This window comes from Panthera tigris, chromosome B3 (assembly GCF_018350195.1).
Source record: "Panthera tigris isolate Pti1 chromosome B3, P.tigris_Pti1_mat1.1, whole genome shotgun sequence".
Taxonomy (NCBI): Eukaryota; Metazoa; Chordata; class Mammalia; order Carnivora; family Felidae; genus Panthera; species Panthera tigris.
Window position 1 is genome coordinate 53,623,400 of NC_056665.1, and position 26,863 is coordinate 53,650,262.

Below are 26,863 nucleotides of genomic sequence, written 5' to 3' on the forward strand. Positions count from 1 at the left end.
AGGAATAAACCTAACTAAAAAGGTGACTTTGTTTTTCCTTTGGTCTGTTCATATATCAGTTTCTCATTCTTTTAATTCTTGAGGATTCATAATATATTTTAATACCTTCTTGGTAGGAAACAGAATCTTCTAGTTCCTTTTTTTTTTTTTTTTTTTACTTTACAGTTTTCCTTACAATCCTAGTTTATTTGTTTTTCCTTTGAACTGTAAAACTAGCTACTGAATTCCAAAACAGAATACCCAAAATTCTTGCTGGGGTTTTCACTGGGATTGTGTTAAATTTATAAATTAACTTAGGAAAAATGATATCTTTGTGATGGTGAGTCTTACTCTCTGAGAATGTGGTATGTCTTTCCATTTATACAGGTGTTTTACATTGTTTAGTGGCAATTTTTTAAAAAAAGTTTATTATGTTCTAGGACTTAATAGTCAAGATTAAAAGATTTGGTAAGAAATTGAAAAGTGTAAAAAAAGAACCAAATGAAAATTTTACAACTGAAAAAAAGTTCTTAACATATTAAGAAATCAATAACCAGGTTTATTATCATATTAGATACATCTGAAGACAGAACTCGAAGATAGGTCACAAAACATTTCAAACTGAAACTCTGAGAGACGAGAAGATGAAAAATAAAGAAAAGACTATATATATATATATAAAACATATATATTATATGTAATTTATATAACTTATATAAAATACATAACACACACATAAATACTATATATATTATATTTATGAGATAAGGTAAAAAATTTTAACATAGCATAACTGGAGTTGCAGAAGAATAGAAGAGAGATAATGGAGCAGAAGTAACACTTGAAGAGAAAATAAACTGAAACTTAAAAAAATTGTTTTTACTGTTTATTTATTTATTTATTTATTTAGAAAGCATGCAAGCAGGGGAGGGGCAGAGAGAGAGGGAGAAGGAGAATCCCAAGCAGGCTCAGCGCCATCAGCCCAGAGCCTGATGTGGGGCTTGATCCCCCAAACTGTGAGATCGTGACCTGAGCCAAAGTCAAGAGTTGGACACTAAATCAACTGAGCCACTCAGGCACCCCTAAACTGAAACTTTTCTATTTAAAATACTGAACTTGGTGGTTGGTACTTTTTATGTGCTCAATAAACGTCGGCTATTATCACTGTCAATATTATTTTTCTACCCCTGGTCCTATAAAAGATTTATACTATTGGTCATATCACTGGAGTCCAAATCCACTAGACCATTTTTCCTCAAAGACCTTATGTTCCTCAGGCATACTTATTCTCCTCAACTGTTTTTTTAAATTTTTAATCAACAGCTTTTTTGAGCTGTTCCCATACTATAAAATTCCCCATTTAAAATGAATAATTCAATGTTTTTAGCATATTTGCAGAGTTGTGCAACCATCAAAATAATCAATTTTACAACATTTTTATCACCCCTTCCCCCTAAAAAACCTTATCCCCCGTAGCTGTCAACTTCGAACTCCTTCTCCCCTGCCCCAGCCCCTGGTAACCAGTAAGCTACTTTCTGTCTCTATAGATCTGACTCTTCTGGACATTTCATATAAATACAATATATGGTCCTTTGTGACTGGCTTCTTTCACTTAGCATGTTTTCAAGGCTCATCCATGTTGTAGCATGTATCAGTACTTCATTCCTTTTTATTGTGAAATAATACTTGTATGGACATACCACGTTTTATTTATCTATTCATCTGTTGATGGACATTTGGGTTGTTTCCATTTTTTGGCAATTATGAATAATGCTGCTATGAACATTCATGTATAAATTTTTGTGTGGACATAAATTTTCATTTTTCTTAACTGTATACCCCCTAGTGGAATTGGTGATTCATAAAGGAATTTTATGTGTAGGTTTTTGAAGAACCACCTGTTTTCCAAAATGGCTACATTATTTTTACATTCCCACCAGCAATATATGAGGGCTCCAATTGCTCCACACCCTCACCAACATCTGTTATTATCTGTCTTTTTTCCTTCTTTTTCAAGTACCCTCTACATCCAAAATGGGGCTTGAACTCACCACCCTGACTGAGATCAAGAGTCACATGCTCTACTGACTGAGCAAGCCAGGAGTCCCATTGGTCTTTTTGATTATAGCCATCTTAGTAGGTGTAAATTTTTCAGTAGCAATTAACAAAAAAAAAACCTTATTATTTCAAAATAATTATAAATTCAGAAGAAGTTGCACAAATAGTACAGAGTCCATGAATCATTCTGTTACCAGTTTCTCCCAATGGAAAACATCTTACAAAACTTTAGTAAAACGTGAAAACTAGGGAATTGACATCAGTACAATACTATTAATTAGGTCTGATTCAGATTTCACCAGATTTACGATGCACTCTGTTATGAACTGCATGTTTCTGTCCCCCAGCCAAATTCATCATGTTGAAGTCCAACACCCAAAGTGATAGTATTAGGAGAAAATTAGGTTTAGGTAACTTTCTGAAGGTGGAGCCTTCCTAACGGGATTAGTGTCTTATAAGAAGAGGAAGATACTAGTGCTCTCTTTCTCTATCATGTGAAGATACAGCAAGAGTGCAGCCATCTGCAAACCAGGGAGAGGGTTCTCATCAGACACAGAGTTGGCTGACACCACGCAAAGGGATTTGTCAAGGAAGCAGTTGGATAAAAGATTTTGGAGCTCAGAAACTGGGAGGGCCTCATGGTATAAATTTGATGCGAGCTTTAAACCTGTATGCGTGCCAACGTCCACAGCCTGATTGGAGGGGACAGACAGCACAGAGGTAGATGGGAGAGCGGGACAAGCCATTTCCTGGAAGCCCAGAGAGACTGTGTGCCTCAAGGACAAGGAAGTAGTATCTGTCTAATACCATCGAGAGGACAAGAAAGATGAAGACAGGAAACAAAACAAAACAAAACAAGTCTATTCTATTTGGCAATTTTTTTTTAATGTTTATTCATTTTTTGAGAGAGAGAGAGAGAGAGAGAGAGAGAGAGAGAAACATGAGCGGGGGAGGGGCAGAGACAGAGGGAGACACAGAATCCGAAGCAGGCAGGCTCCAGACTGAGCTGTCGGCACAGAGCCCAACGCCGGACTGGAACTCACCAACTCACAGAACCGTGAGATCATGACCCCAGCCGAGGTCCGACGCTTAACTGACAGGCGCCCCTATGTGGCAATTTCGCAGCATTTGATCACCTTTCAATCTTTACCTCTCCACAGAAATCTTTAGGAAATGGCAAAAGATTTATGCTATCTGAAGAGAAACCAGAGCGTGCATCTGATCACTTTTCCCTCAGAAGTAAGCTCGGAGAGAGGCGCTGTTCTCCTCGCGGCAGAGGCGGCCTGCCCTTTCACACACACACGTGCAGACGCACGCACCCTGTCAAGTGCTAAAAGCCATGAAGTCTGGGTGAGGCTTCCATTTCTTTTCTTTTTGCCTCTCTGTGTTTTCTCATCTGCAACGGTAAGTGTGTTATGTGGCAATTTAAAAAGCCCATCGCGTGAGATGATAATATATATCTGCGTGTCCCCAAGCGCCCTGCGGCCGGCCGGCCGGCCTTTCTGAGGGGTGCCCGTTCCTCCCTGCCCGCTGCTGACAGAGAAGCAGTAGCGGGAGGAATAACGGATAACTTGTGCGGCTTATTCTGCCTCCCCTCGGCTTTGTTGCTGTGCTGTGTCCCAGGCGGGGGCTCTGTGGTCGGAATGGAGGGGCGGAAAGAACTGACGGGGACTGACGCGAGGGCCTGGGTTGCTAAGTGGCCTGTTTAATCTAGAAGCGCCTTTTATCCTGGATCTCTTGACCAGCCCTGGGGGGAGGAGGGGTGGAGTTAATCAGGCCTAGAGGAAGGGCCTCTGAAGGGTGGAGCCAAGGTGGAAGAAAGAACACTTTAAATAAAGGGCCCACACTGGCTGCCCAGGAGCCCATCCTCCACCTCCTCCGTGTCTGTCTGTGAGAAGGAGTCGCGGCCCGCAGCCCGAGGGACACGATGGAGCCCGAGGAGTACAGGCAGAGAGGTGAGCGACGGGCACCCTGATGCCGTGCAGCAGCTGGTGCTGGTGGTCCGCCCTTAGGTTTTGGGGGTGTCATTTGACTGGAGCATCAGACTTGCCCTCTGCGAGCTGGCTTCCGCGCAGCTTTTTCCTGAGGAAAGAATGCAGGATGGGAAATTAAAACTTCTCAACCTGGCTTTCCCCCTGCCCCTCACACGCCTGGTCTCCTCTCCGTCCACTCTCCCGTGTGTCGCGCTTTTCTGGTCCAGGGTCCCACAGACACAGGGTTCGGATTCCTGATCCGCAAAAGGGGAAAAGAATTCATATTCTGCAGTGGCAACAAAAATTTCCCCCAATATTCTGTCGTCGCTGCAAAAGCCTTTCTTTATATTCGTTTCTCTCTGCGTGGATGTGTCAGCACTGTTCTTTCATGTAGTCCCTCATTTCCTAAATGTTTAGTGAGCAGCTACTCTGTCTGGAGCCCTTGTGTGGTGAGAAGGAAGCCATGGTTAACCCGTTTTCAGGCGTGGCTGGCTAAGGGGAGCAGTGGACAGCTGCTAACCATTTTTCTCTCCGTAGCTTTTTCTGTCCTCATCCCCGCTGGTAGGTTATATCGTCTAAAATGTGTTTGCTGTAAGCTGTTGTCCCATGTGAAATGCAACTTTTCCTCTCTCTCCTCCACCCAGACGTAACTCACCTCAGCCTCTACCTGTCTGCCCGCGCTGGCTTACTCCATCGCTTCCCAAAAGTCATCAGCAGGTTCCCGTAGACATGTATCCTGTGCAGAGAACACAAATACATCTCCGCCCGCCCCTGGACAAGTGGCGGGCAAGGTCTAGTGCTCTCAGAGCTCTGCTGGGGTGCCACTACAGTCACAAGAGGCATCAGCTGTGGGAGGTTTGGAGGAGAGCACAAAGGGAAGAGAGGAGGGTGTCGAAATCCCACTTGGTCTCCTTCACAGTTTTTTCTGGAGCTGGTCCTGCACATGAGAATTTTTGCAGAGCTGGTGCAGAGACAAGAAATAGGGGTCCCTCTCCTTTTCTCTGTTTTATTTTTTTCAGGGAGAGAAAAGCTTAAGGAGTACTAAGGAGGAATTTTAGATATTGAGAGAGACAGAGGGAGGGAGACAGACACAGAAAGGGAGAGAAGCAGAGAGAGAGAGAGAGACTTAGAGCAAGAGACAGAGGCACTGTCTGGGAGAAAAAGGAAATAATTTACAGTGGCTCCAGAGTATTTGAGTTGACTCTTTTTCTTCCTTATTTATTTGTTCATATGTTTGACAATTTTTTTTTTTTTTTGAGTATCCAAGAAATGCCCCAGGCATTGAGGTATTGGTGCAAACAGAGGGAGAGAAGTTGAGTGATTAAGACATGGTTTTGCATTTCCCCAAGACTTCAGGCTAGTGCCCCGTTCTCAGTCTGGGTGTGGTTGTGCTTTCAGGATTCCCTGAACCACAGAAATTATATACCATATTTTTTGTGTGTGCAAGCTCACCGTTTTCATCAGATTCTCAAAGAAGCCCATGAGTCCAAAAGTGAGGAATTACTGGTCCAATGGGAATAGTGAGCAAGCAGATTTTTCAGCTTGGATCAGAACATGGCATAGGAATTTAGGGTGTGTGTGTGTGTGTGTGTGTGTGTGTGTGTGTAACAATTTTTGGATAGAAAGAGCCACAGAGTTTCTACTAAACCTGCAAGGTAGTGAATTAATTAGATGTTCTGTTTTTGAGAAGAAAAGAAAGGTAGGAGAGACAATCAAGATTGGTATAGATAATGGAAGAGGGAGGAAAAAGAAATATTTTACTTCAGTGCTAGAGTTTTACACTTCAAGATTTTCCGTCTTCTTCATTTGTTCACTCATACACTCCCCCCACCATTCATTCATCCCCTTACTTATTTTTTCACTCTTTTTAAAAATTATTATTTTAAGTAATCTCCACACCTGATATGGGGCTTGAACCCACGACCCCAAGATCAGATGTCACACACTGTGCTGACTGAGCCAGCCAGGCGCCCCACCCTCACTTATTTTCTTAAATTCTGAAGACAAGGCTGATGCTGGGGATCAGACCCTCTCCCCATCAGCCCATGAACCCATCTCCGTCTTCACCAAGTCTGTTGGCTGTGAGCCAAGGGGGTCAGGCATGAATTGGCCGGGCCCAGTCGGGGGACATGAGGCTGGTTTCTACTCCCCCCTTGTAGGAAAAGAGATGGTGGATTACATCTGCCAGTACCTGAGCACCGTGCGGGAGCGGCGGGTGACTCCAGACGTGCGTCCTGGTTACTTGCGAGCCCAGCTGCCTGACAGTGCTCCCGAGGAACCTGACAGCTGGGACAGCATCTTTGGGGATATTGAGCGAATCATCATGCCTGGGGTGAGATACAGTCGCCACAAAGATGATTCTGGGTTTTAGAGCAGAGGAGGTGGGGGGGGGGCAGTAGGCCTGAAGAGAGGCCTGCCTTGGGTAAGCCTGGGATGCCTGCCCCTTGTACACCAACACACAAGCCTGACCTGTGGGCTGTAGAGGGCCAGGACTGTGACCGAAATTAGGTTTCTGATGCGATGGCTGACCTGTATGCTGGGTAGGAGGCTGACACCCCAGGGCCTGGCCTGACAGATGTGTGGAAATCTAATCGGATGAGATGAGAATGAAAATTGGGTCTGAGGGGAAAGGCCGATGTGGATAGCATGACAGAGAGAGGAGGCTGGAGACAGTCCCTGAAGCCCCAGCTGGGAGAGCCAGGGACTCTCCTACAGAATGCTGTGACTCACTGAAGGGAGGGAAGGAGGCCCAGAATACACCTTCAGAGGGCACCCTGTCAGGGAGGGAGGCCCAGGATGCTGAGTGAGGCTGGAACCGTGTCGTTCCCTACCAAGGGAGATCTCGTGATTGAGGTGCTTTTCAAGAGTAGGAAGGAGCTTTCCAGTGACAAAGAGCACAGGCTGGTGACAGCACTGGCAGGGCCAGGAAACAGACAGAGGCTGGCTGGTGCTTGAGCTGGAGCCCGCCTCTGTGGGTTGTGAGCCATCCCTGGCCACCAGGGGCGAGGAGCCGTGCCAAGGTGCTTGTGTTAAGGTGTACCAGTCCCCCTCCCACAGAAGGGCTGCCTATACTGAGCTCCGTGCCACATGCCAGACACTGGATGAGCCCCATTACAGGCTAGCCTGTTTTATCCCACAGTGATCCTACAATCCCTGTTTTAGAAATGAGGAAACTGAGGCTCAGGGATATTCATTGTTTTCTCAAAGTTACAGAATTCGTGGCTGGCAGATCCAAGATTTTAGCCGAGGGCAGTCGTAGTCCAAAAGCTCTGCTCTTTCTCCTGTACTAGTATCCCTACTAGTGTGTGACAGAGTGCTCCAGCCTGAGCCTGCGCACCCAGGCACTGCCTTTCAGCAGCACCCCAACAAGCGGCTGTCCTCACTCTGCCTGCTGGGGACACTGATATCCTGAACCACACGTGTCTAGTCTCTTCCTTCCTTCCTTCCTTCCTTCCTTCCTTCCTTCCTTCCTTTCTTCCTTCCTTCTTTCTTTCCTTCTTTCCTTCCTTCCTCCCTTCCTTCCTTCCTTCCTTCCTTCCTTCCTTCCTTCCTTTCATGTTTGTTTATTTTTGAGAGGGAGAAAGAGAGAGTGCAGGAGGAGGGGCAAAGAGATTGGGAGACAGAGGATCTGAAGTGGCCTGGCTCTGGATTGTCAGCATAGAACCTGGTGTGGGGCTCAAACTCAACGAACCATGAGATCATGACCTGACCTGAAGTTGTACGTTTAACAGACTGACCCACCCAGGGGCCCCTGAACCACATGTGTCTAGAGACTTTCTGAGGCTGACTTGAGATTTACAACCATCATCCTCTAAGAGATTTAGATGTGACAGAAATGTGCCTGGAGGCAGGGATGCTAAATTATTTAAACTCAGAATAAGTGTCTACAAACGTATTGGTTGGCAAGTTTGTACAAAGCCAAATACACAGCTCTGTCTGACCACTCAGCCTATTTCATAAGCATCTTTTGAAAATTTCCCTATCGTAAAGCTTTACCAAGGAAGCTAGCTCCCCGATAAGATTATCTCATGGATTTCATTCTGTAAAGTGTAATCTCCTGAGGGGCCAACTGTAGTTTCGTAGTGAGACTGAGAGCAACTGTCAGAAGAGGCGGAAGTGAGCTGATTTGTTTGATTGCAATTCCAGCAGTTGCTGGGGGTGTGTGGTCAAAGAGACTCACTTCTGGACCCAGAGGTCTGCCTGTTTTTGATAAGTGTTCCTCTAGCCTATCTTATCATATTTATCTTGCAAGGACAGATAATTGGCTCTTGATAGGGCGAGGGGATGGAAGCCCTTCTCTGGGGTTTCCAAAATACCGTCACTAAGGACACTGATAATGAGGGCCCCGTCTTCCATCTAATCTCACAGGCCGTACCAGCCTCTGAGAGATGGCGTGAAAGCAGTTGGCCCTTTGCTTTCTCATTCTGACCAGCCCCTCGTTGAAGACTGGATTGATTTTTCTCTCCATGCCGCGACACAAACAATAACTGTCCTTCTGCTTTAGAAAAACTTCCTCTACTAGGGACGCCTGGGTGGCTCGGTTGGTTAAGCGTCCAACTCCTGATTTTCGCTCAGGTCAGGATCTCACGGTTTGTGGGTTTGAGCCCTGTGTTGGGCTCTGTGCCAACAACATGGAGCCTGCTAGGGATTCTCTCTGTCTCTCCCTCTCTCTCTGCTCCTTCACAGCTTGAGCGCATGCTTGTGTGCTCTCTCTCAAAATAAGTAAATAAACATTAAAAAAAAAAAAAAAAGAAAGGAAAACCTCTTCTCTTCATATGGGAGAGAAAGCAGCACAGTGGGAGAAGGCAGGACACCATCCTGCTTAGGAGCTTGGGCTGTGGGGTTAGACAGCCTTGGATTTCTGTCTTGGCACAGTTATCTGTGTCTGTGAGGTGGGTGTGATCATGTGGATGCTGCTTCGCACTAGCCAGCCCTCATTCTCATCTGTAAAACAGGGGTAATGGTAGAATTTACCTCATAGGGGTTTTGTGAGGATTAAACAAGATAAAGCATGGAAAGGGGGAGATATTGTTAGGTAGAACACATTTTGTCTGGCAAAAATCGGAGGAAGAGGTCTGATTATCTGAGTCAAGTCAGGATAAATGATGTGCCTATTACCGTATGACTGACTTACCATGAACATTAGTGCTTTTCATTTGGCAAATTCCTTCCTAGACCAATCCACATGATAGCCCCAGGAAACAAGATTTATTTTATGATGAAAAACTGATGTCAAGAAAGGTGTAGAGGACTATCTTGTTTTTATGGGGTCTGAATCACATATAAATTTTGAGATCCCCTGTAAGAAAATAAAATTAAGTGTGGTTCTTGGAAAAGACCCATGCAAACATGGGGCCGTGGAGCTTAAGCTCCTTAGCTTCACAATAAACTACAAACTCACACAGCTGGTTAGGGACTACGGAAAGACTGAAACCTGTGTCCTTGGACTTTAATCGTATGCTCCTCCTACCACCTGCACTGTCTAGGACACTACCCTTGCTAGTGAGGGATAAAAAGAATTTGTGCATACCAAATAGCTCGATGATACACTAAGATGTTGACTAATGAGTTCTCAGTAGGGTGGAACATCTATCTAGAATGAGAATGTTCCATGGGTTCAGGGAAAGGATCAAAGGGGGCTGGGAAACTGGGGAAGGGTTTGTGGAGGAAATGGGTATTCAGTACCTTTCTAAGAATTAATAGGTTTTGGAAGGTTCTGTCAGTAGGGGAAGTGTCTTCCTGTCAGGGGACACAGTATTGCTCAAAAACATGAAATGAAAAGGGCATGTTCATAAAACAGGGAGATGAAGTCAGATTAGATAATCAATGAGTCTAATGTGGGGCCCTGTCTTTCCACCTGGCTCCTGCTTCCATCTGGTTCTTCGACCTGATTGTGGGCTCAGGGGTTAACTTGGAGGTGGGGGTCCCATGCCCTTGGGCTGGCACTTCCCCTGCCCTTTTCTCTCCTTTCACCATCCCCACTGGGAAGCTAAGGACAGCTTTGAATCTCTGCATCCTGATCCTCTGCAGGAGCTGTGTGCCCAGGGAGCTCAGCGTCCATAGAACAAAGGGTGTTTTTTTGTTTTTTTTTTTTTGTTTTTTTCACAAGAAACTGGATGAGGCAGGTAGCCTATTCTTCTGGAGCTCATAGTCTCCTCTTCCTCTTTATTACCGGGCAGGGTGGCATGGGGGACAAGCACTGGAGACTAATGTGCACACTATCCAGAATCCACAACCCTAATTACTATACCTGTTTTCATTTTGCATATTCCCTTCTGGTCTTTGCACAAATGCTCCACTGAGGAAGCAGCTTAGACTATGAGGAATATGGGTGGCAAGAACACCATGAGTCTGTTTTATTTTTACGGAGTTGTGTCATTTACTGGACTGTCTTAAAAGTGTCAGCCCATCTCTAGAGTGGGTGCTTCCCCTTTCCAGAGAGGGTGTCTGGTAGAGGAAAGCCTCCCAGATGAGCCTCCTGGTGCCACACATGTATGTGCTCTGCCTCCAGGTGGTACACTGGCAGAGCCCCCACATGCACGCCTACTACCCGGCTCTTACCTCGTGGCCATCACTGCTGGGAGACATGCTGGCCGATGCCATCAACTGCTTGGGATTCACCTGGGTGAGTAACGATGGCAGTAGCTCTAACCAGTGGCAACTGGCAGAAAGTGACATCCTGAGGCAGACATGTTTTGTCCTGATCTCTGAAGTGGGTTCCGAGTTAAATGTTAACAATGGCTACATTCTTTGGTCTTAAGCTCTATATAAATTACCTCATCTTATCCTTTAACCCTGTGGAATCATGAATAGTGACCCATTTTGTAGATGAAGAAATTGAGGCTTAAGTAACTTATCTCCCCAAGCTCACACAGCTCATAGAGGCAGAGATGAGATTTGGACCGAGATCCGGTTATTCCCACGGTTTGTGATCCTAACTAAGCACTTTGGTGCCTGTGGGTACAACTTTCCCTGTGTTCTTGTCTTTGAGGGGTGAGGGATATAGCCTCAGACTTCCCTTAATAACCCCCTAAGCACCAAACAGCTTTAAACTGTGCCAGAAGCCTCCTAGAACAGCTTTATATTTTAAGCCTGAAGGGTGTGTTGTGGGGAGGGAAGGCTGAGAGGAGTGAGGGGGGAGTGTTGATGTCTTTTCCAGGAAGGAGTGCTTTCTTTCTTAGTCCTAAAACTTGTCCCTGGCCTTCAGAAAGCCGCTTGGCTGGATATTTGGGAGACTAGGGAGGCCAAATGGAAGCAATCATTTTTAGGGCTGTTTCTCCATAGAGCTTTGGAGTTAGGAAAGACTCCGCTTCACTGAGGGTGGCATCAATCCAAAGCCCTACATTCTCTTCCCTTTTTGGTTTGGTAAAGGATGAGGTGGGAATGGGGCCCAGGGACTGACATTGACCCCTTCTCCAGGGGGAACATAGGTCAGGTTCTCACTGGTAGTGCAGGGACCCGGGGAGGGCCAGGGCAGAGACAGATGTGTTTCTGGGGCCGGTGTGGAGTTGCATTTGGTGTCCTGGAGCTGTCTGGATGAAGTTGCTTTCCCTCTTTCAGGCTTCCAGCCCTGCATGCACGGAGCTGGAGATGAACGTCATGGACTGGCTGGCAAAAATGCTGGGACTCCCAGAGCACTTCCTGCATCACCAACCTGGCAGTCAGGGAGGCGGCGTCTTGCAGGTGCCTCCATTGGCAAAGCTCCTCCCAGCTTGAGGGCTGAGTAGTGAAAGATCAGCTGAACCCTTGCCCAGGCAATTCTCCTGTTCTCCATGGAGGTTCCCCTATGTCATCTACTGCCCTACTATTGCTGCCACCGCTCTTGCCTTTACTATCATCACTGTCCTGATTGCCGCCAGTATCACTGATGCCACCACTGTCATGGCTGCCACCTCTGCCACTAACACTGCTGCCGCCTCCACACTTCCTTTCATTTTCGTTTGAAAAAGATTGAGAAATCAACACATTATCACATTTCCAGTATTGCTTGATTCAGGTTTCCTAGTTTATGAACTGACAACTCCCCTTCCTTGTCTTATTTAACATCTTATGGCCAATGGGCAAAAAAAAAAAAAAAAAAAAAAGGCAAGTAGAAACTTCTTTCCCTCCCTCCTGGGTCCAGGAGACCCTTGGTAGTAAGAAAAATTAATGACATAAATCGATTTATTTTATCATATAACCCTATCATTTGGATATCTGTCGATGATAGTTCCTCAAATATTTCTTTTTTTGTCAAGAGCAATCAGCATAATGGAGCTTGCTGAGTGCCTCCCACAGACCGTGCACATTGCTAGGTTCTTTTGCATCTATAAACCTTGGATATTCAGGAGGGCTTGGTTCTGAGACCTTTGAGAACCCTCAGATTCTTTTTTCTTTAAAGCTATTTTTAATGTTTATTTATTTTGAGAGAGAGAGAGAGAGAGAGAGAGAGAGAGATTGACTGACAGAGAACATGAGCAGGGGAGGGTCAGAGGGAGAGGGAGAGAGAAAATCCCAGGCAGGTACCACAATATCAACGCAGAGCCTGATGCAGGGCTTGAACTCACGAACCATGAGGTCATGACCTGAGCTAAAATCAAGAGTCAGACACTGAAACGACTGAGCCACCCAGATGCCCCGAGAATTCTCAGATTCTTAAATTCCACTGTAGTATGTAATTTTCCTGCTTTTATATTCTATAAGATAGAGATGATAATAATAATTAATAATAATAACAATAATGTTTTCCTCACAGAGTGGATATGGACATTCAATGAGCTCTTCTTTAAAATAAAACCAGCCATGGTGCCCTGAGCTGAGAACCAGAAAGGTTGCTGGGCTCATTTGCTAGCTAAGTGACTCCCTCTCTCTCTCCAGTCTTGCAGCAAGATTAAAATCCTCACAAGGAAGACAAATTACTGCATGTTGTGGACCTTCTGTATTGTTTGCAAAAATAGTTACAGCTTCAGGTATTCTATCTGGGAGACATGCTAAATGTCTGCTGTACACGATCTTGCTTTTCATTTAATTATCTCAAGAACTCCATAGGTAAATACTATCATCGATAATTTTTGAGATAAGAGCCCTGAAACTCAGAGATATTAAAAACTTGTCCCACTTGCTCAGCTGATAAGTAGAAGAGTGAGGATTTGACCCCCCGCCTGTCTAAATACAAACTCTGCTTTCTCCTGTATTCATCAGCCGTGTGAACTTGATTCTGTCCTGTAACATCTCTGAGCATTGCTATCCTCATCTGTAGACAGGAGTCACAATAACCTCAGAGGGGTTTTATGAGGAGCCGAAGGGACCACAGAAAGTTTTGTAAACTACGAATAGCAATGTAGATGGAAGGTGGCATTATTATTAGTATTACTATTCTGCTGACTTCCTTGTTGCAGAGTAATTTCCAGTTACTGAATTTCTAATGGGATCTGATCTCTACCACTCCCCATGACACTGTCTGCCAGGCTTTTTAACAAGGAGCTATCAGATGTTGATCACCTCAAGATTTCAAGAAGCAAAGGCACCAAAGACTGAGTGAATGAATGATGAGAAACCAAGATTTCTGTAAGGTTGCTGAGGGGGCCCACAGGATTCCCATAATTGTGTGGCCAGAATGAAATCCTATTCAACCCTCATTTGGATGATCAATCCTCCCACTCTGGGAGGCAGCCAGAGGGATGCTTTCCATTTTATAAATGGAAAAGAATCTTCCAGAGAGGCAATGTTAACCCAAGGTCACGAGAGCCATTGGCAACAGAATCAAGGCTGAAGTGACTAGCCTCTCACATAGGCCAGGACCTCTCTCTCTGGATTATGCCTTTAGAAACAAACTGTTGCCATTCCTAAGAAACTGAAAGTTCTTTATGTTCAGCAAGTTTTAAGTGGGGAGCAAACATATCTGTAAGCAAATTTGTACCTAGCTGAGGCCGAACATTCTCCTGTTGGTCTCTGTGGCCTCTGAATAAAGAGGTTGGTATTAGGTGAAAATGTGCTTTCATTACCTCCCTAGAAAATGAGAGGAGAGGGAGGTGTCCTAGGAGTGCACAAGGTGTTGTGAAGGGAGAATGTGGAATAGGCCTGAGAGTCAGGAGGAAGGACAGCCCCTTTGGCAGGAGCCCCTTCTTAGGAATGGCTATCACACACACACACACACACACACACACACACACCCCACCACCACCACCACACCACACCTAGAAGCCTGGGGAATATGCCTAGAGAACTCAAGGAGAGGCTGCCACTGGTAATCCTTTTTCCACTACAGAGCACAGTCAGTGAGTCCACCTTGATTGCCTTGCTGGCAGCAAGGAAGAACAAAATCCTAGAAATGAAAGCTTCTGAACCTGGGGCAGACGAGTCCTCCCTGAACGCCCGGCTCATTGCCTATGCCTCTGACCAGGTGAGTTGCCCAATACAGGCCAAACCTTGGGGTTAGGGCTTGGCTTCTGGAGTCTTAGCTCTTGAGTAATTTTTTTCTAGACATGAGTATGCTGGAGCTCAGGGCAGTGCAGGCCTTGGAGGTAATCTCCAGGAACCGAAGGGGAAGACACACAAATGTTAGTTTTGATTTCTTTAGTCTGGCTTCAGCAGTATGTTTTTTGGCGGGGGGACAGGGGGCTGCTCATCCCAGGATGACACTGCTAACAGGTGTCCATGGTCCTAGGCTCACTCATCAGTAGAAAAAGCTGGTTTGATTTCTCTTGTGAAGATGAAATTTCTGCCTGTGGATGACAACTTCTCACTCCGAGGGGAAGCTCTTCAGAAAGCCATCAAAGAGGACAAGGAGAGGGGCTTGGTGCCTGTCTTTGTAAGTCAGAATGTGTTCTAAGCTTAGAATTTTAGAACCTGGAGGTGAGGAAGGAGTATGGGCAGAATTCAGGCAAGTAACCTGCTGCAAAGAAAAACAGAGATGTTGTCAAATACAATGTTTTACAAATTATGAGTTATTGTTTGTTGGTGTGTTAGGAAATAAATTCTGTGGATCATAACCCGCATAAGAAAAAATAAGTAGAATAGAGACTATCTGTAGCCAGAGTATGTATTGTTTGGTGAGACTTTTATTTCAAATACACACATATATATGTACTAGATTGCTTTATAAAATATATTTCTCACTGTGGGTCTTGGTAAAGTGTAACGTGAAATACATACTGTTGAGGTGGGATGGGTGGGGTAGAGAATACCTGTGGTTAGAATCTTTGTTTCAGGCCAAATGTGTCACACAAGCCCACCCTCCCACGTTAACTTCCTTTATTTTCCTTCAGGTGTGTGCAACGCTGGGGACCACAGGGGTCTGTGCATTTGACTGCCTGTCAGAGCTGGGCCCCATCTGTAAGTGTCTGCCTTGTCTGGCTAGGAAGACAAGTAATGAACTTCAGAATGTTCCCTAGAGCAAGAACCCAAAACTAGCTCTGTGGAATGATCCTCCTTGGTCATTGCAGAGAGAGTAAGAAGAGCCACCACAGCTCACAAATGCCTTCTCCTAGGCAGTCAGGTCACAGCTTTTCCCAGTGGTGGGCGAGGGGTTAGAGAGCCGCCCCTCGGCCCCTGCCCTGCATCCTGTCAGGAGACAACACTGGGAGGTCTCCAGGTTTTCTTGCCCTCTCAGTTGTATGCTGAAATCTACTCAAAGTAAACTATATGCAAAACCCAGGGTAAATGAGGCACAGTGAAATATTTTCTCTTCTAGGCTAAGGAAAGGAAAATGGTAGGCTAGGGGAAGCCATAGGAGAAGATAAAGGCAGAGAAGAGACCCAAAGCAGATTGTTTAAACTCCCCAAGCAAGAAATCCACTAGGAAAGAGAGACGTCCCCTCTCTAAAGTTGGTGTTAGATGCGTTAACATTTGGGCTGGTGGGAAGTTAGTTTCTGTGCCAGGAACTTCTAGGTTGATGCCAAGAAGATGTCAACCCTCTGGCCAGTTAGAAAGAAAGGCCAGGTATGGCTCTGTGGACTTTCCCTTTAGGAGGCTCCACTCCCATTGATGTGCCCCCCTGCTCCCATCTCCACATCCTCCAGCCATAGTGAACCATCCCTTCTTCTCTTCTTTTGAAGCCCACCAGCCACTGCACAGGGAGAGAGATGCCTTTGAGCTGGCTGGTGGCAACCCCTACTCCCACCCCCAGTCCTGCCTCCCAGCCGGGTGACATTTGCTTCTCCAGGTGCCAGTGAGGGGCTGTGGCTCCACATCGATGCTGCCTACGCAGGCACTGCCTTCCTGTGCCCCGAGTTCCGGGGGTTTCTGAAGGGCATCGAGTATGCCGATTCCTTCACCTTTAATCCTTCCAAGTGGATGATGGTGCACTTTGACTGTACTGGGTTCTGGTGAGTGTGACAGCCAAGCTTCTAGCCCATGGGCAAGCCTTCCTTCCTCTGCAGAGGCCTCAGCCACTAATCCCATTTGGAAACCCACAGGGTCAAGGACAAGTACAAGCTGCAGCAGACCTTCAGCGTGAACCCCATCTACCTCAGGCATGCCGACTCGGGCATGGCCACTGACTTCATGGTGAGTGGCCAGGAATGGTGGCCTCTGAGATGGAAACTGGCTGCACCTGGCCCCAGAGGGTCTTTTTTATGTTGGCTCCTATCTGAAATTAGCACACTGTGAGCCCATCCCCTAATATACTGCTGTATGCCTTTGGTTTCTAAGTATATGCAATGAAACCCAGAAAATTGTTAAAAAGCCTAGAAAATGAGACCAACCTCTGAGGCAGTATGCACATTTCTTGAGTATGTGTGGCATTCCTTAATTCCCAGAAATGTCTTTTCTATCATGAGTGGATCAGTTCCCTTCTGTCTCCATCTTGGATAATCTTTTCTGCCCAGCATCGGGGAAGGGTGGAGAGTTTCCTTGGGTAGGGAAAGAGGATCCTTGCTTAAATCGTTTTTATCTCTTGTCCCCTCAGAGAAAAGGTGGGAGGCTCCATGGGAGGTGATGGGGCACAGGGACCAAACTTCTTGAGCTTCTGGACGCCTCTGAGCAGTCCTGGCCATCCCAACTTGCTCGGTCTCTTGAACCTGCCCACAGTTTCAGCCTGTACTGACTCTTGTGGAAACAATCTTTTCAGATTTACTCCTCAGTTTGAAGACAAGCCTTTCCTTTAATTGTAGGGAAGACAGAGATGTAAACCAGTTATATATCCGTGGCCAACGGGAGGCAGCAGAGCAGAGAGAGATGAGCTTGGTTTGAAATGCCATGCCAGCAGTGGGCCTTTGAGAAACTTAACGGCCCTCTCTGAGCTGTGGCTTCCTCATCTGTAAAAAGGGCACACTGGCACGGATTTGATACGGTATCATGAGGCTGAAATGGGAATGTACATGTAGATCACTTAACACAGTACTGGGAACGTACCAAATGCTCAATAAACGGTAGGGCTAATATTCCTAAAAACTCTTAAGCTGTAGAGATTTGCTATAGCAAAATGGTTAAGCATTTAGGTGCTAAAGGGTGATGGCCTGTGTTCCTCCTTATTCCTCCTTGTTCCTCCATTTGTTAACTTGTGTGGCCTTAGTCAAATGACTTAACTTCTCTCTCTGGGTTTCCTTATCTGTAAAATGAGGATGATGATAATATTGGCTTCTTAGGCTTGTTGTGAGGATTAAATGAATTAATGCAGTGAGGCAGAGAGAGCAATGCCTGATGTCTGTGAGATTTAGTTTGTAAAGAGATGGTTCTGTCTTGTCTTCTTGGGCAGCTGAGATGTCTTGCCCATTTAGTCCTAAATTAATAGCTCTGTCATCTCTTGATTTTTATTGGTTATTCTCCTTCAGGCCAGTTTACACTTCCTTTAGATTTTTGAGACTATTGATTGCCATTGCAGGTAGTAAGCTTACAGACCCTGTAGAAGTTGATAAAAATAGACAAATAATGGTTCTTTCATCTCCATTGCCCTGTCTGGTAGGTTTTCAGAAAATTTTAATTAACAAATTTTTTTTTCCCCCAGCATCCTAAGGGGCAGGTATCTTTAAGGGTAATTCTAAGTTGTTTCTTTCTTGAGTGTGAAATGGTGCCCATCCTCCTATAAGTGAATTTGGATCATAATTGTAGAGTATTATCTTACCTCGGCCCACTTTGGATCTCGTGTTACTTTTTTTGTTTTGTTTTGTCTGTTTGTTCACACCAGTATCTCAAGATGTTCCTGTGGTTCATTCCCATCAGTTTGGAGATTTAATGGTGCTCTCTCTATTCCAGATAACTTATAAAAATATTGAATTAAACTTTTCTTAGCACTGGTTATTTATATTTCTTAGCCTTATTATTTATATTTCTACATCCAGAAGGTACTGCTGTATCCTTTTCCTTCCCCCACCTCTAACTATATGGATTTAATTTTCAAGTCTCAAAGAAAGTCCTAGGAAATTGAAGCTTCTGTTTGTTGTGATCCTGGGAGTCTTCACTGCTGTTCTGACCCAAACTCCTTTTCATTCAGGTTGCTGTAGCTTTAAATTGAAGGCCAGTCATGTTTGAGATAAGCCAGAAACAGAGCACCTTCCTGGGAGAGAAGACTTAGGGACTTCATCCTTAGGCCCTGGCACCACCTAAAATTAGGGCTAGATTTTCTGACATCCAGCTCCCACTAGTGGATGGGGCATTATCTTCCTTTGGCAGGGGAGACCTGCAAAACCTTGCAAGGACACAGAGGAGGCTTGGGGATGTCTCGAGTTCAAGAAGATCCATGTCATTCTTTGTAAGTCCAAATTTCCTGCTCTAACAGAAAATATCAGCTAGAACCACCCTGCTGGGTCAGCATGGATTGGGTTTGGAATAATGGCCAGAGGAAAAACCAGGTATACGAAAGAGTATGAAGAAATAAAAAATAATCTCTGCCTCTCATTAAAAATTATTATTATTATTATTTTAATATTTATTTATTTTTGAGAGACAGAACGTGAATGGGGGAGAGGTAGAGAGGGAGACACACAGAATCCAAAGCTCTGTCAGCACAGAGCCCGACGCGGGTCTCGAACCCAAGAACTGGGAGATCATGACCTGAGCCGAAGTTGGATGCTCAACCAATGGAGACATCTAGGTGCCCCTCTGCCTCTCATTTTAATTTGCTGGTGAGATAAAGCAGTCAATTGGCCATAACAATTTGAGAAACCATATTTTTAGAGAAGGCTCCTATTATCCATTCATTATTCTCCTAGAGTGTTCATCTAACAAGGGGTAGAGTTGACTGCTTTCTCTGTCACAGAAATTTTGTCCTGTGTCCAGGTTTTGATGCCCTTTTCTGGTGAATGAGTCCCCAAGCCAGTCCTCACCACTAGAATGTTTTGCTTAAAAAACAAAAGGCTTAGTATTTGATGTAGGAGAACCTTGTCCATCAACAAAGGGGGAATGTCCCCAAAGGGAGCGTGCCGGGTCAGGAAATAAGGGTGAACGGTGAAGGTGAGTACAGTTTTGAGGATTTGGCAATCCTGTGGATGAGTAGATAAATACTCAGTGGGACAAATATTTATTTTTAGTCAATAGAAATTATGGTGAAGTATTCGGACATTTACTTTCTGACCATCGGAGGAAGAGGTCATTAGAAACCACCTTACTCATCAGGTTAACTTCCAATGTTTTCCAAACCCATTGGTCTGTTTTCAGATCTGCGAAATCAGTTTGAAATTGGTTTGGTAATGTTTAGATCTATGGTGCCCCCCGAACCTTGAACTTTGAGCTCTGTTGAATTGGTCACCAGGAACAAAGGGTCAATTTTGGTTAAACAGAGGCCGAGATGTGGATGTTCATTTCAAATCTGAAAGCTGGAGTGATGCCTCTTGTGGGCACAGGGGTGTCACAGGATGAAGTCAGGACAAGACAGAGAGGTTAAATACTGATTATCTTGGTCCTAGGCAGAAATCCTGCTGTGATTTGTAGCTCACGTTTTTATCATCTAAAAAGCCAACACTTGCTGACAACTTCCTGCGAGGCTCTTTGCATTGGTTCTTTTCCTGCCTTCGGAAGTGCTGTCCATTCTATGTCTCACCAGGAGCCAGTGAGGCAGCAATGCCCAAGGTCACAGATAGTAACTAGCAGAGCTGGAGGAGAAACCCAGGTCTGTGGGGCTCTTGCATCCCAGCTCTTGACCACTATACTTTACATTTTACAGGGGGGAATAGAAATAGAACTTTATTCTCTGCACTTCAAGAAACTTAGGTTCTTTTAGAGAAAACATGTATTGCCCCTATCTTGAATTTCAGCCTGAGATGAAATGTTTAAAGCAGCGTTTGAAGCAAAATGCCTTCTCCTTTGTTCAGGGCCATGGGCTTGGTTTCCACTTGTCCTGCTCTTGGACAAGGGTAACTACTGGGCGCCTTCACCATGACTTGGTCACATGACAGGGCAGCCTTGGGATAATTTGCCTTAGCTTCTCCTTAGCAACAGCTTTGGGAATCATGGTGACACTTTCTGTCCCTGGAGGTCTGGGCAGGCAGGGGATGATAAAGCTGAGGAGTGCATGAGGGAGCAGTGCCCTTGCCTCTAACCATGAGCACTGTGTTCCTTTGTTCTAGCACTGGCAGATCCCCCTGAGCCGGCGGTTTCGCTCTATTAAACTCTGGTTCGTGATTCGGTCCTTTGGGGTGAAGAATCTTCAAGCACACGTCAGACATGTATGTAGTCTTGCTATGTGTCCTCATGGGGAGGAAGGCTGGTTTCTGCCCAGAGGACCTGTGGTGTTGGCTCAGGTGTCTGAGCCTGTTCTTGGACTCCTGGGACTTGATTATTTAGGGTAGCCACTTCTTTGTTAGTTAGAGGGACACTGAGCAGAACATGACACCAAGGGCTATCTGCTGTCTGTCCCCTTGAATAAGTGTCTCATTATTCCTTCTGCTATCATCAAGCACCTGGGAGTGATGCTCCCAGTGCCTGGTTTGCAGAGAGAGAAAGAGAAAATAAATCACAGGGCAGCTAGTGTGTCTACGGTAGGAGTATATCCTTTTAAGAATTTTCCGATTATCACAGCAGTCTGAAAATTTGAGTCCCTATTATGGTTACACCTGAGACATGGCTCTTCTGGCTGTGAGAGGTAGACCTACCAAGTCTGGAACAAACATCTCTGCATCGTGTCAGTAGGTATTTACTGAAAGTCTATTTGGTACAATTTATTTTGACTCAATTCGACAACAGCAACAAAAAAATCATTGCGCTAGAAACAAGACCCAGAGGTGAGACAGGCATTGTCTCTCTGTCATATTCTTCATGAAAGGGGTGGGACTTCACTGAGAACTTTGGCCAGCAGTGTTTTTCTCTCATTTCTCTGAGTGCCTATGAGTAAGACAAAACCATTGGTAAAAGCCATGGCATTAGATAAATCCAAAGACATTGTCCTTTATTACTCTGTCCACCTACCTTTCCTTTAGGAATTCTGTCTTCATTAAGTAAACACAAAACCAAATAAGATGTTTGAAGCAGTAACAAAGACTGGCTTACTGTTGGTAATTTTACATTTGTAATAAACGTCAAGGTATTTGTCAACTGGACATTTATCAATGAGTGACTGTCACCTAGGATATTGAGGGATGTTAGGCACTTTGTACTCTAAATCCTCAGACCCATGATTGGAGGTAGTGGCTGAGGAATGAAGACGGTGGAGGTTACAAGGCATCAGGAAAACTCTTAGGACTGGGTATTCAATGTGTAGGTGCTGGTCAACTCCCCTGACGCTCCTCTTACAAGTCAAAGCTCTGAATTCCCATCAGCTCCCCCACACTCCTAGGCCTGGCTTTCAAGGACCTGGTTATCAGCCTTTATTTTAGCTCAGGCTTCTCAATGACCCATTTCAGCTGTATCCTCAGCCTGCCTCTGCACCTTCACCTTCACTTTGCCCTCCTGGATTGCTCTCTCTTCTCCGTATGTTATTAATGGTTTAGGTTCCATTTCTCCCAGGAGCTTTCCTGACTATTCCATCTGTCCCAGTCACTGCTTCCTTGTCATTCCTAAGATCACCTATTCAAGCGTACTTACAAAACTGGGCTCAAAGATTACCAATGTCCCACAACAGTAAGAGGTGGAACTAAAACAGAGTTGTTTGATGTGAGTTAATTTTATTTCTTCAACTTGACTGTGCTCACAATTATGACTTGCATAGCATCTTAAATTTTAAAAATACCTTATAGTGTTTTATTAGATTCTTACAACAATGCTTGGGGTGGTCACCCAGACTGGCCCCATACTGCCCTGCTCAAGAGTGGAAGGCCTTCTCTCTTCACAATTTTGGGCTATCTTCTACTATGTGAGCTCTTGAAGGTTATAGAAAACCAAGTTGTGTATCCCTCTGTAATACAGTAATGCTTTAGAAAATGGAATCTGGGTTTGGTGTTTTAGTTTTACCTACTATTTGGTGATCTTAGACAATTAAACTTTCTGTGTTTGGCTTTCTAATTTATAAAATGGGAAATGGTAATACCTCTCTCAGTGGTTTATGGTGATGATTAAATGAGATAATACATATACAGACCTTATTTATAGTACAGGGCCTAATGCTCAGCTAACAGTCGATGAATATTTTTTTCTTCCCTTCCTCCTCCTTCTCCTACTTCCTCTTCCTTCTCTCCCTTCCTCTTCCATTTCCCCCTTCTTCTAATGACAACAGATCATTGTCATCATCATCATCATCATCACCAATCATTTACTGTCACCTAGAATTGGGATTAGTAAACTTTTTCTGTAAAAGACAGACACTAAATATTTTTGGCCTTGTAGGCCATACTATTTCTGTTGCAACTACTCAACTCTGCCATTTTAGCCCAAAAGCCACCATAGACAATACATAAACAAAGGGGCATGGCTATGTTTCAGCAAAACTTTATTTACAAAAACAGGTTGGGGGATGCTGTATTTGGCCTGGGACTATAGTTTGCCCACCCTTGACCTAGAGTGGTTCAGGGCACTGGGAGCAGCAGTTTTTTTATTCGTCCATAAAGGTGGTTTATGGTGGCAGGGATGCTGTGTGGTTTCCCTTTTCCCTTGGCCCCTGTTTCTACCTTGTTGCAAACAGCTTATGTTGTAGGAAGCAGCAGAGCATGGTGGGAGGAGCATGTGCTTGGTGACCAGGAGACCTGCATTCTGCCACTTGTACCTTGGGGAAGTCACTTTCTCTCAGCCCCTCCTAGGAAAATGAAGAGGTTGGACAAAGATGACTTCTGGGTCTCTTTACTCAAAAGTGTCAGCTTCATGGTCCTTACCTAGCCTGACTCTAGGTCTGTTACCTGAGATGTCTTAATGGTACTCATGTAGAGTTAAGAAACATTTACTTGGAAAGATCAAAATTGGTAGGGCAGGTGGGTGGAAGTTGGCCTGGAGGGGAAGGAGATGGGAGAATCCTGGCGAAATTAGAACATGAATTGCAAAAGTATAAAATAGTTAGAAAACATTTAGAAGGGTGCCTTCTCTTAGAGCTTTAGGACTTGAAAATGAAAAGTTCTTGGGCAGTGATTGGAGACCATTTTAAATAGACTACACAGTGGTCTCTCCCAGAAAGAAAGGGGTCTGGATGAGGTTTGCAGCAACTTGCTTCAACATGGTCAAACATGTGCTTAGCTGAATTTTTTGAGTTCTCTTGAAATCAAGTATCAAGTCCGAAAACCAGGTGATTCAATGAGAACCAGGTGATAGCAATTACTTAGCAAATATTTTATTGAGATCCTTCCGGATGCTTGAAGAAATTTTTTTAAAATGAAAGAAAAGTTAAGACCTGCCTTTGTTTGGTTAATAATCCTACGTTAAAAAAAAAGGAAACTTAAAAAAAAATGACATAAACTTCAATGAAAGGTTAATATGGTACAAAGCTTTCCATTTTTTTATTGTGGTAAAATATACCTAACATAAAAATTTCACTTTAACCATTTTTAAGTGTACAATTCAGTAACATTAAGTACACACACAACGTGTGCAACCATCATTACTATTTCTAGAACTTCTTCCATCATCTCAAATAGAAATTCTATACTTGATAAACTGGTTCAGTTTTCTGTGACGTATGTGGGGAGGATATGTAAAAATATGTACCCTGTGTAATATAAAAAAAAAAGAGGGGGAAATGAAATAGCATTTGAGGTATAAGATTTGAAAAGGTTTGAGAGGTGAGGGAAAGATGTAGGCTTAGGGTGAGGGCACAGCTGTTGACAGCCCCATGGTGCCTCTACATACCGTAAAAACAAGGATGTCTTCCTTTGGGCAGATACAGCTAGTACACGAGGTACGTGGCTGGGAATGCAGAGAATAGGTTGGGTTTTTGCCCTTGCTTGCCGCCTCAACCAGTCAAAAAGCTGTGAAACCAAGATATGAGGCCAGATTGCATTGATGCCTTCTTGTTCTGGGGGCGAGTTGAAAAAGAGCCCTCAGAAGTGATTTCTTGAGATGAATCTGATGTGACAAGTAATAGGGAGCCATTGGAGGTTTTCTAGCTTGGACTATGAACAAAATCAAATGGAGAAGAAACTCAGGCAGAAGACTTTCAGAACTCTTCAGTTCAAAGGTGTCACTGGTGTAAACCCATTTAGCAGAATGAAAGTTTATGCGGAACTGTCCCTTGTCTGATTATTAAACTCTGTTCTCTACTTATACTTCTAGGGAACTGAAATGGCAAAATATTTTGAATCTCTGGTCAGAAATGACCCTTTCTTTGAAATTCCTGCCAAGAGGCACCTTGGCCTGGTGGTTTTTCGTCTAAAGGTAATGCCATCTTCTATGGCTTATGATTAATAAGCTGGTTAATTAATTGGCTGGTTAGCCTCTTGGAAATATAAATGCTGGGCTTCTGGGGATGCTTATTGGGGATGTAATATAGATTTCACTTCTCTGTATTTTTCAAACAGGGTCCTAATTGTCTCACAGAAAGTGTATTAAAGGAATTAGCTAGAGATGGTCGTCTCTTCCTCATTCCGGCTACTATCCAGGACAAACTGATTATTCGTTTCACTGTGACATCCCAGTTCACCACCAGAGATGACATCCTGAGAGACTGGAATCTCATTCGAGATGCTGCCACTCTTATCATGAGTCAGCACTGTACTTCCCAACCTAGCCCTCAGGTTGGGAACCTCATCTGCCAAACCATGGGACCCAGAGCCTTGGCCAATGGGATGTCCCTTCAGTCTGTCAATGGGGCCGGATATGACCCAGCCCAGGCCAGGAAGATCATCAAGCAGCCTCAGCATGTGGAAGCCAGTCCTGTGAGAAAGGAAGACAGCTGCCATCTTGAAACCCCGCTGGACCCACTTGACGACGACTGCTTTTCAGAAGAGGCCCCGGATGTCACCAAGCACAAGCTGTCCTCCTTCCTGTTCAATTATTTGTCCGTGCAAAATAAGAAGAGGGCAGTGCGTTCCTTCAGTTGCAACAGCATGCCTGTCAGTTCTCAGAAGCCACTGCCCACAGATGGCTCTGTGAAGGGCTCTTCTAGGGCCAGAATCTTCTCTAGGTTTCCAGAAGAAATGATGATGCTAAAGAAAAGTGCCTTCAAAAAACTAATCAAGTTTTACAGTGTCCCCAGCTTTCCCGAATGCAGTTCTCAGTGTGGGCTCCAGTTGCCCTGTTGCCCTCTGCAGGCAATGGTTTAGATCAGGGTTTTCGGCCAGAACCCAAGAATGTGTTTCAGGGAGTCTCTGCACTCCTCAAAATTGTGTGCTGAATTTGTGTGCTTATTATGTGTATGTGCATTCTTCTTAACAGAGCCTATAATTTTATCAGATTCGCACAGAGTTTCATGACCCACAACAGGATACAAATGGGGAGTTTAAGCCAGCATGGTACAGAATGTTCTAGCAGTCTGGTCAGAGAGAAAGGACCCAAGGTAGTGTACTGACAGGCAGCTTCTGTGGTTCAGCTTGTGATATGAAATATAACATAGAAATAAATTGTACTTGTCTTTAAAAAAAGTATCCTGTGTGACTTAATTGACCATTGAAACATTGATTAGTTAATAAGAGATTATCCTGGAGCCTAAATGCATGTACTTAATGGATTCTACTTTGCAGGATGCTAAAGATTTGGATTTAACTGTGAAAAAATGACTTTGGAGGAGCCCTTGGTATGAAGAAGGCAGGCAGTTTGAGTCAGGCACTGTGACTTCCAGTTGACAAATGAGGAAACTAAGGCTCTGGGTCACAAAAGCTTGTAAGTGGGGAAAGCCAGGTCTCCTTGTCTTCAATAATGCCCATGCCATTTCCACCATACTGTGCTGTTCAGGCTTGTACTTGATCAGAAGCTCCCAGTCTAGCAGGCCCCCGGTCCTTCAGTACATTTAAATGTTCCCTCTGTAGGTTTGGAATTTGTACATTTTCTCTTCTTCTGGACGCTGTGGTCAAATAAAAGTTGTGCTCACAGGCAACCTGACTATGGTTAATTTATATGCCAAGAACCATTTTCTTTCCATACGAGATAGCTCTGAAATTGGTTATTTTAACAGCATAAATGGTAAACAAACAAAGCTGGATACTAGTTAAAGTGGTAAGGACAGATTTTAATCAGTAATATGCTATTGCAATAGGGAAAAGAGTCCAAGATAAACTGGACTCAACTTTGATTTATACAGAGGTGACTGGGCATTTTAAAGGGAGAATGAGGGGTAGAGAAGGAGGCAAGTAGGGACTTGGTAGAGTCAAGGAACTGAAAAATGACAAAAGGCAAGAAGACAGCATTGGTTCATGTGAAATCCATCTGGGTTTGTTAACTGGTATGCATTGAAGTTAGACTCCTACCCTCCCACAGAGGCTGGGAGACAGAGGCCCATCTTGGCCTTGTGGCCAAGGTCGACAAGATGGCTTGGAGGAACCTGGCAGGAGTCTGGTCAAGGAGATAGTCTTTGTCAAGAGCGCAGTTTCATGTTGACATTTCCTTCCAGTGATCATTCTAGTCAGCTTTCCTTGAAGGTCTGACCTGAC

At 44.5% G+C, this 26,863-nt stretch overlaps 1 protein-coding gene and 1 non-coding gene across 3 annotated transcripts; one reads left to right on the top strand and one right to left on the bottom strand.

Annotated features, from left to right (window-relative positions):
* Positions 1-3,135: 3,135 nt before the first annotated feature.
* Positions 3,136-3,250, bottom strand: LOC122239774. Its single transcript, XR_006219156.1, has one exon. It is a non-coding gene; the product is annotated as a U5 spliceosomal RNA (small nuclear RNA).
* A 267-nt stretch (positions 3,251-3,517) lies between these two features.
* Positions 3,518-26,301, top strand: HDC (histidine decarboxylase). Of its 2 annotated transcripts, XM_007081834.3 has the most exons (12): positions 3,518-3,992; positions 6,170-6,342; positions 10,522-10,635; positions 11,571-11,693; positions 14,257-14,391; positions 14,656-14,799; positions 15,257-15,323; positions 16,153-16,315; positions 16,406-16,496; positions 20,492-20,590; positions 24,552-24,653; positions 24,797-26,301. In XM_007081834.3, exons 1-12 carry the CDS (start codon positions 3,965-3,967, stop codon positions 25,538-25,540), a joined length of 1,983 nt encoding a protein of 660 aa, XP_007081896.2. In that variant the 5' UTR covers positions 3,518-3,964; the 3' UTR covers positions 25,541-26,301. The 2 variants fall into 2 exon arrangements, with proteins under 2 accessions (XP_007081896.2, XP_007081897.2); XM_007081835.3 differs by lacking the exon at positions 20,492-20,590.
* The last annotated feature ends 562 nt before the right edge of the window (positions 26,302-26,863 follow it).

Bases quoted from the DNA above. Each gene is read 5' to 3' on its own strand.
- HDC (XM_007081834.3), top strand. From the start codon at position 3,965: ATGGAGCCCGAGGAGTACAGGCAGAGAG. The intron at 14,800-15,256 runs GTAAGTCAGAAT...ATTTTCCTTCAG, and splicing joins GGGGCTTGGTGCCTGTCTTT to GTGTGTGCAACGCTGGGGAC. The intron at 16,497-20,491 runs GTGAGTGGCCAG...CCTTTGTTCTAG, and splicing joins GCATGGCCACTGACTTCATG to CACTGGCAGATCCCCCTGAG.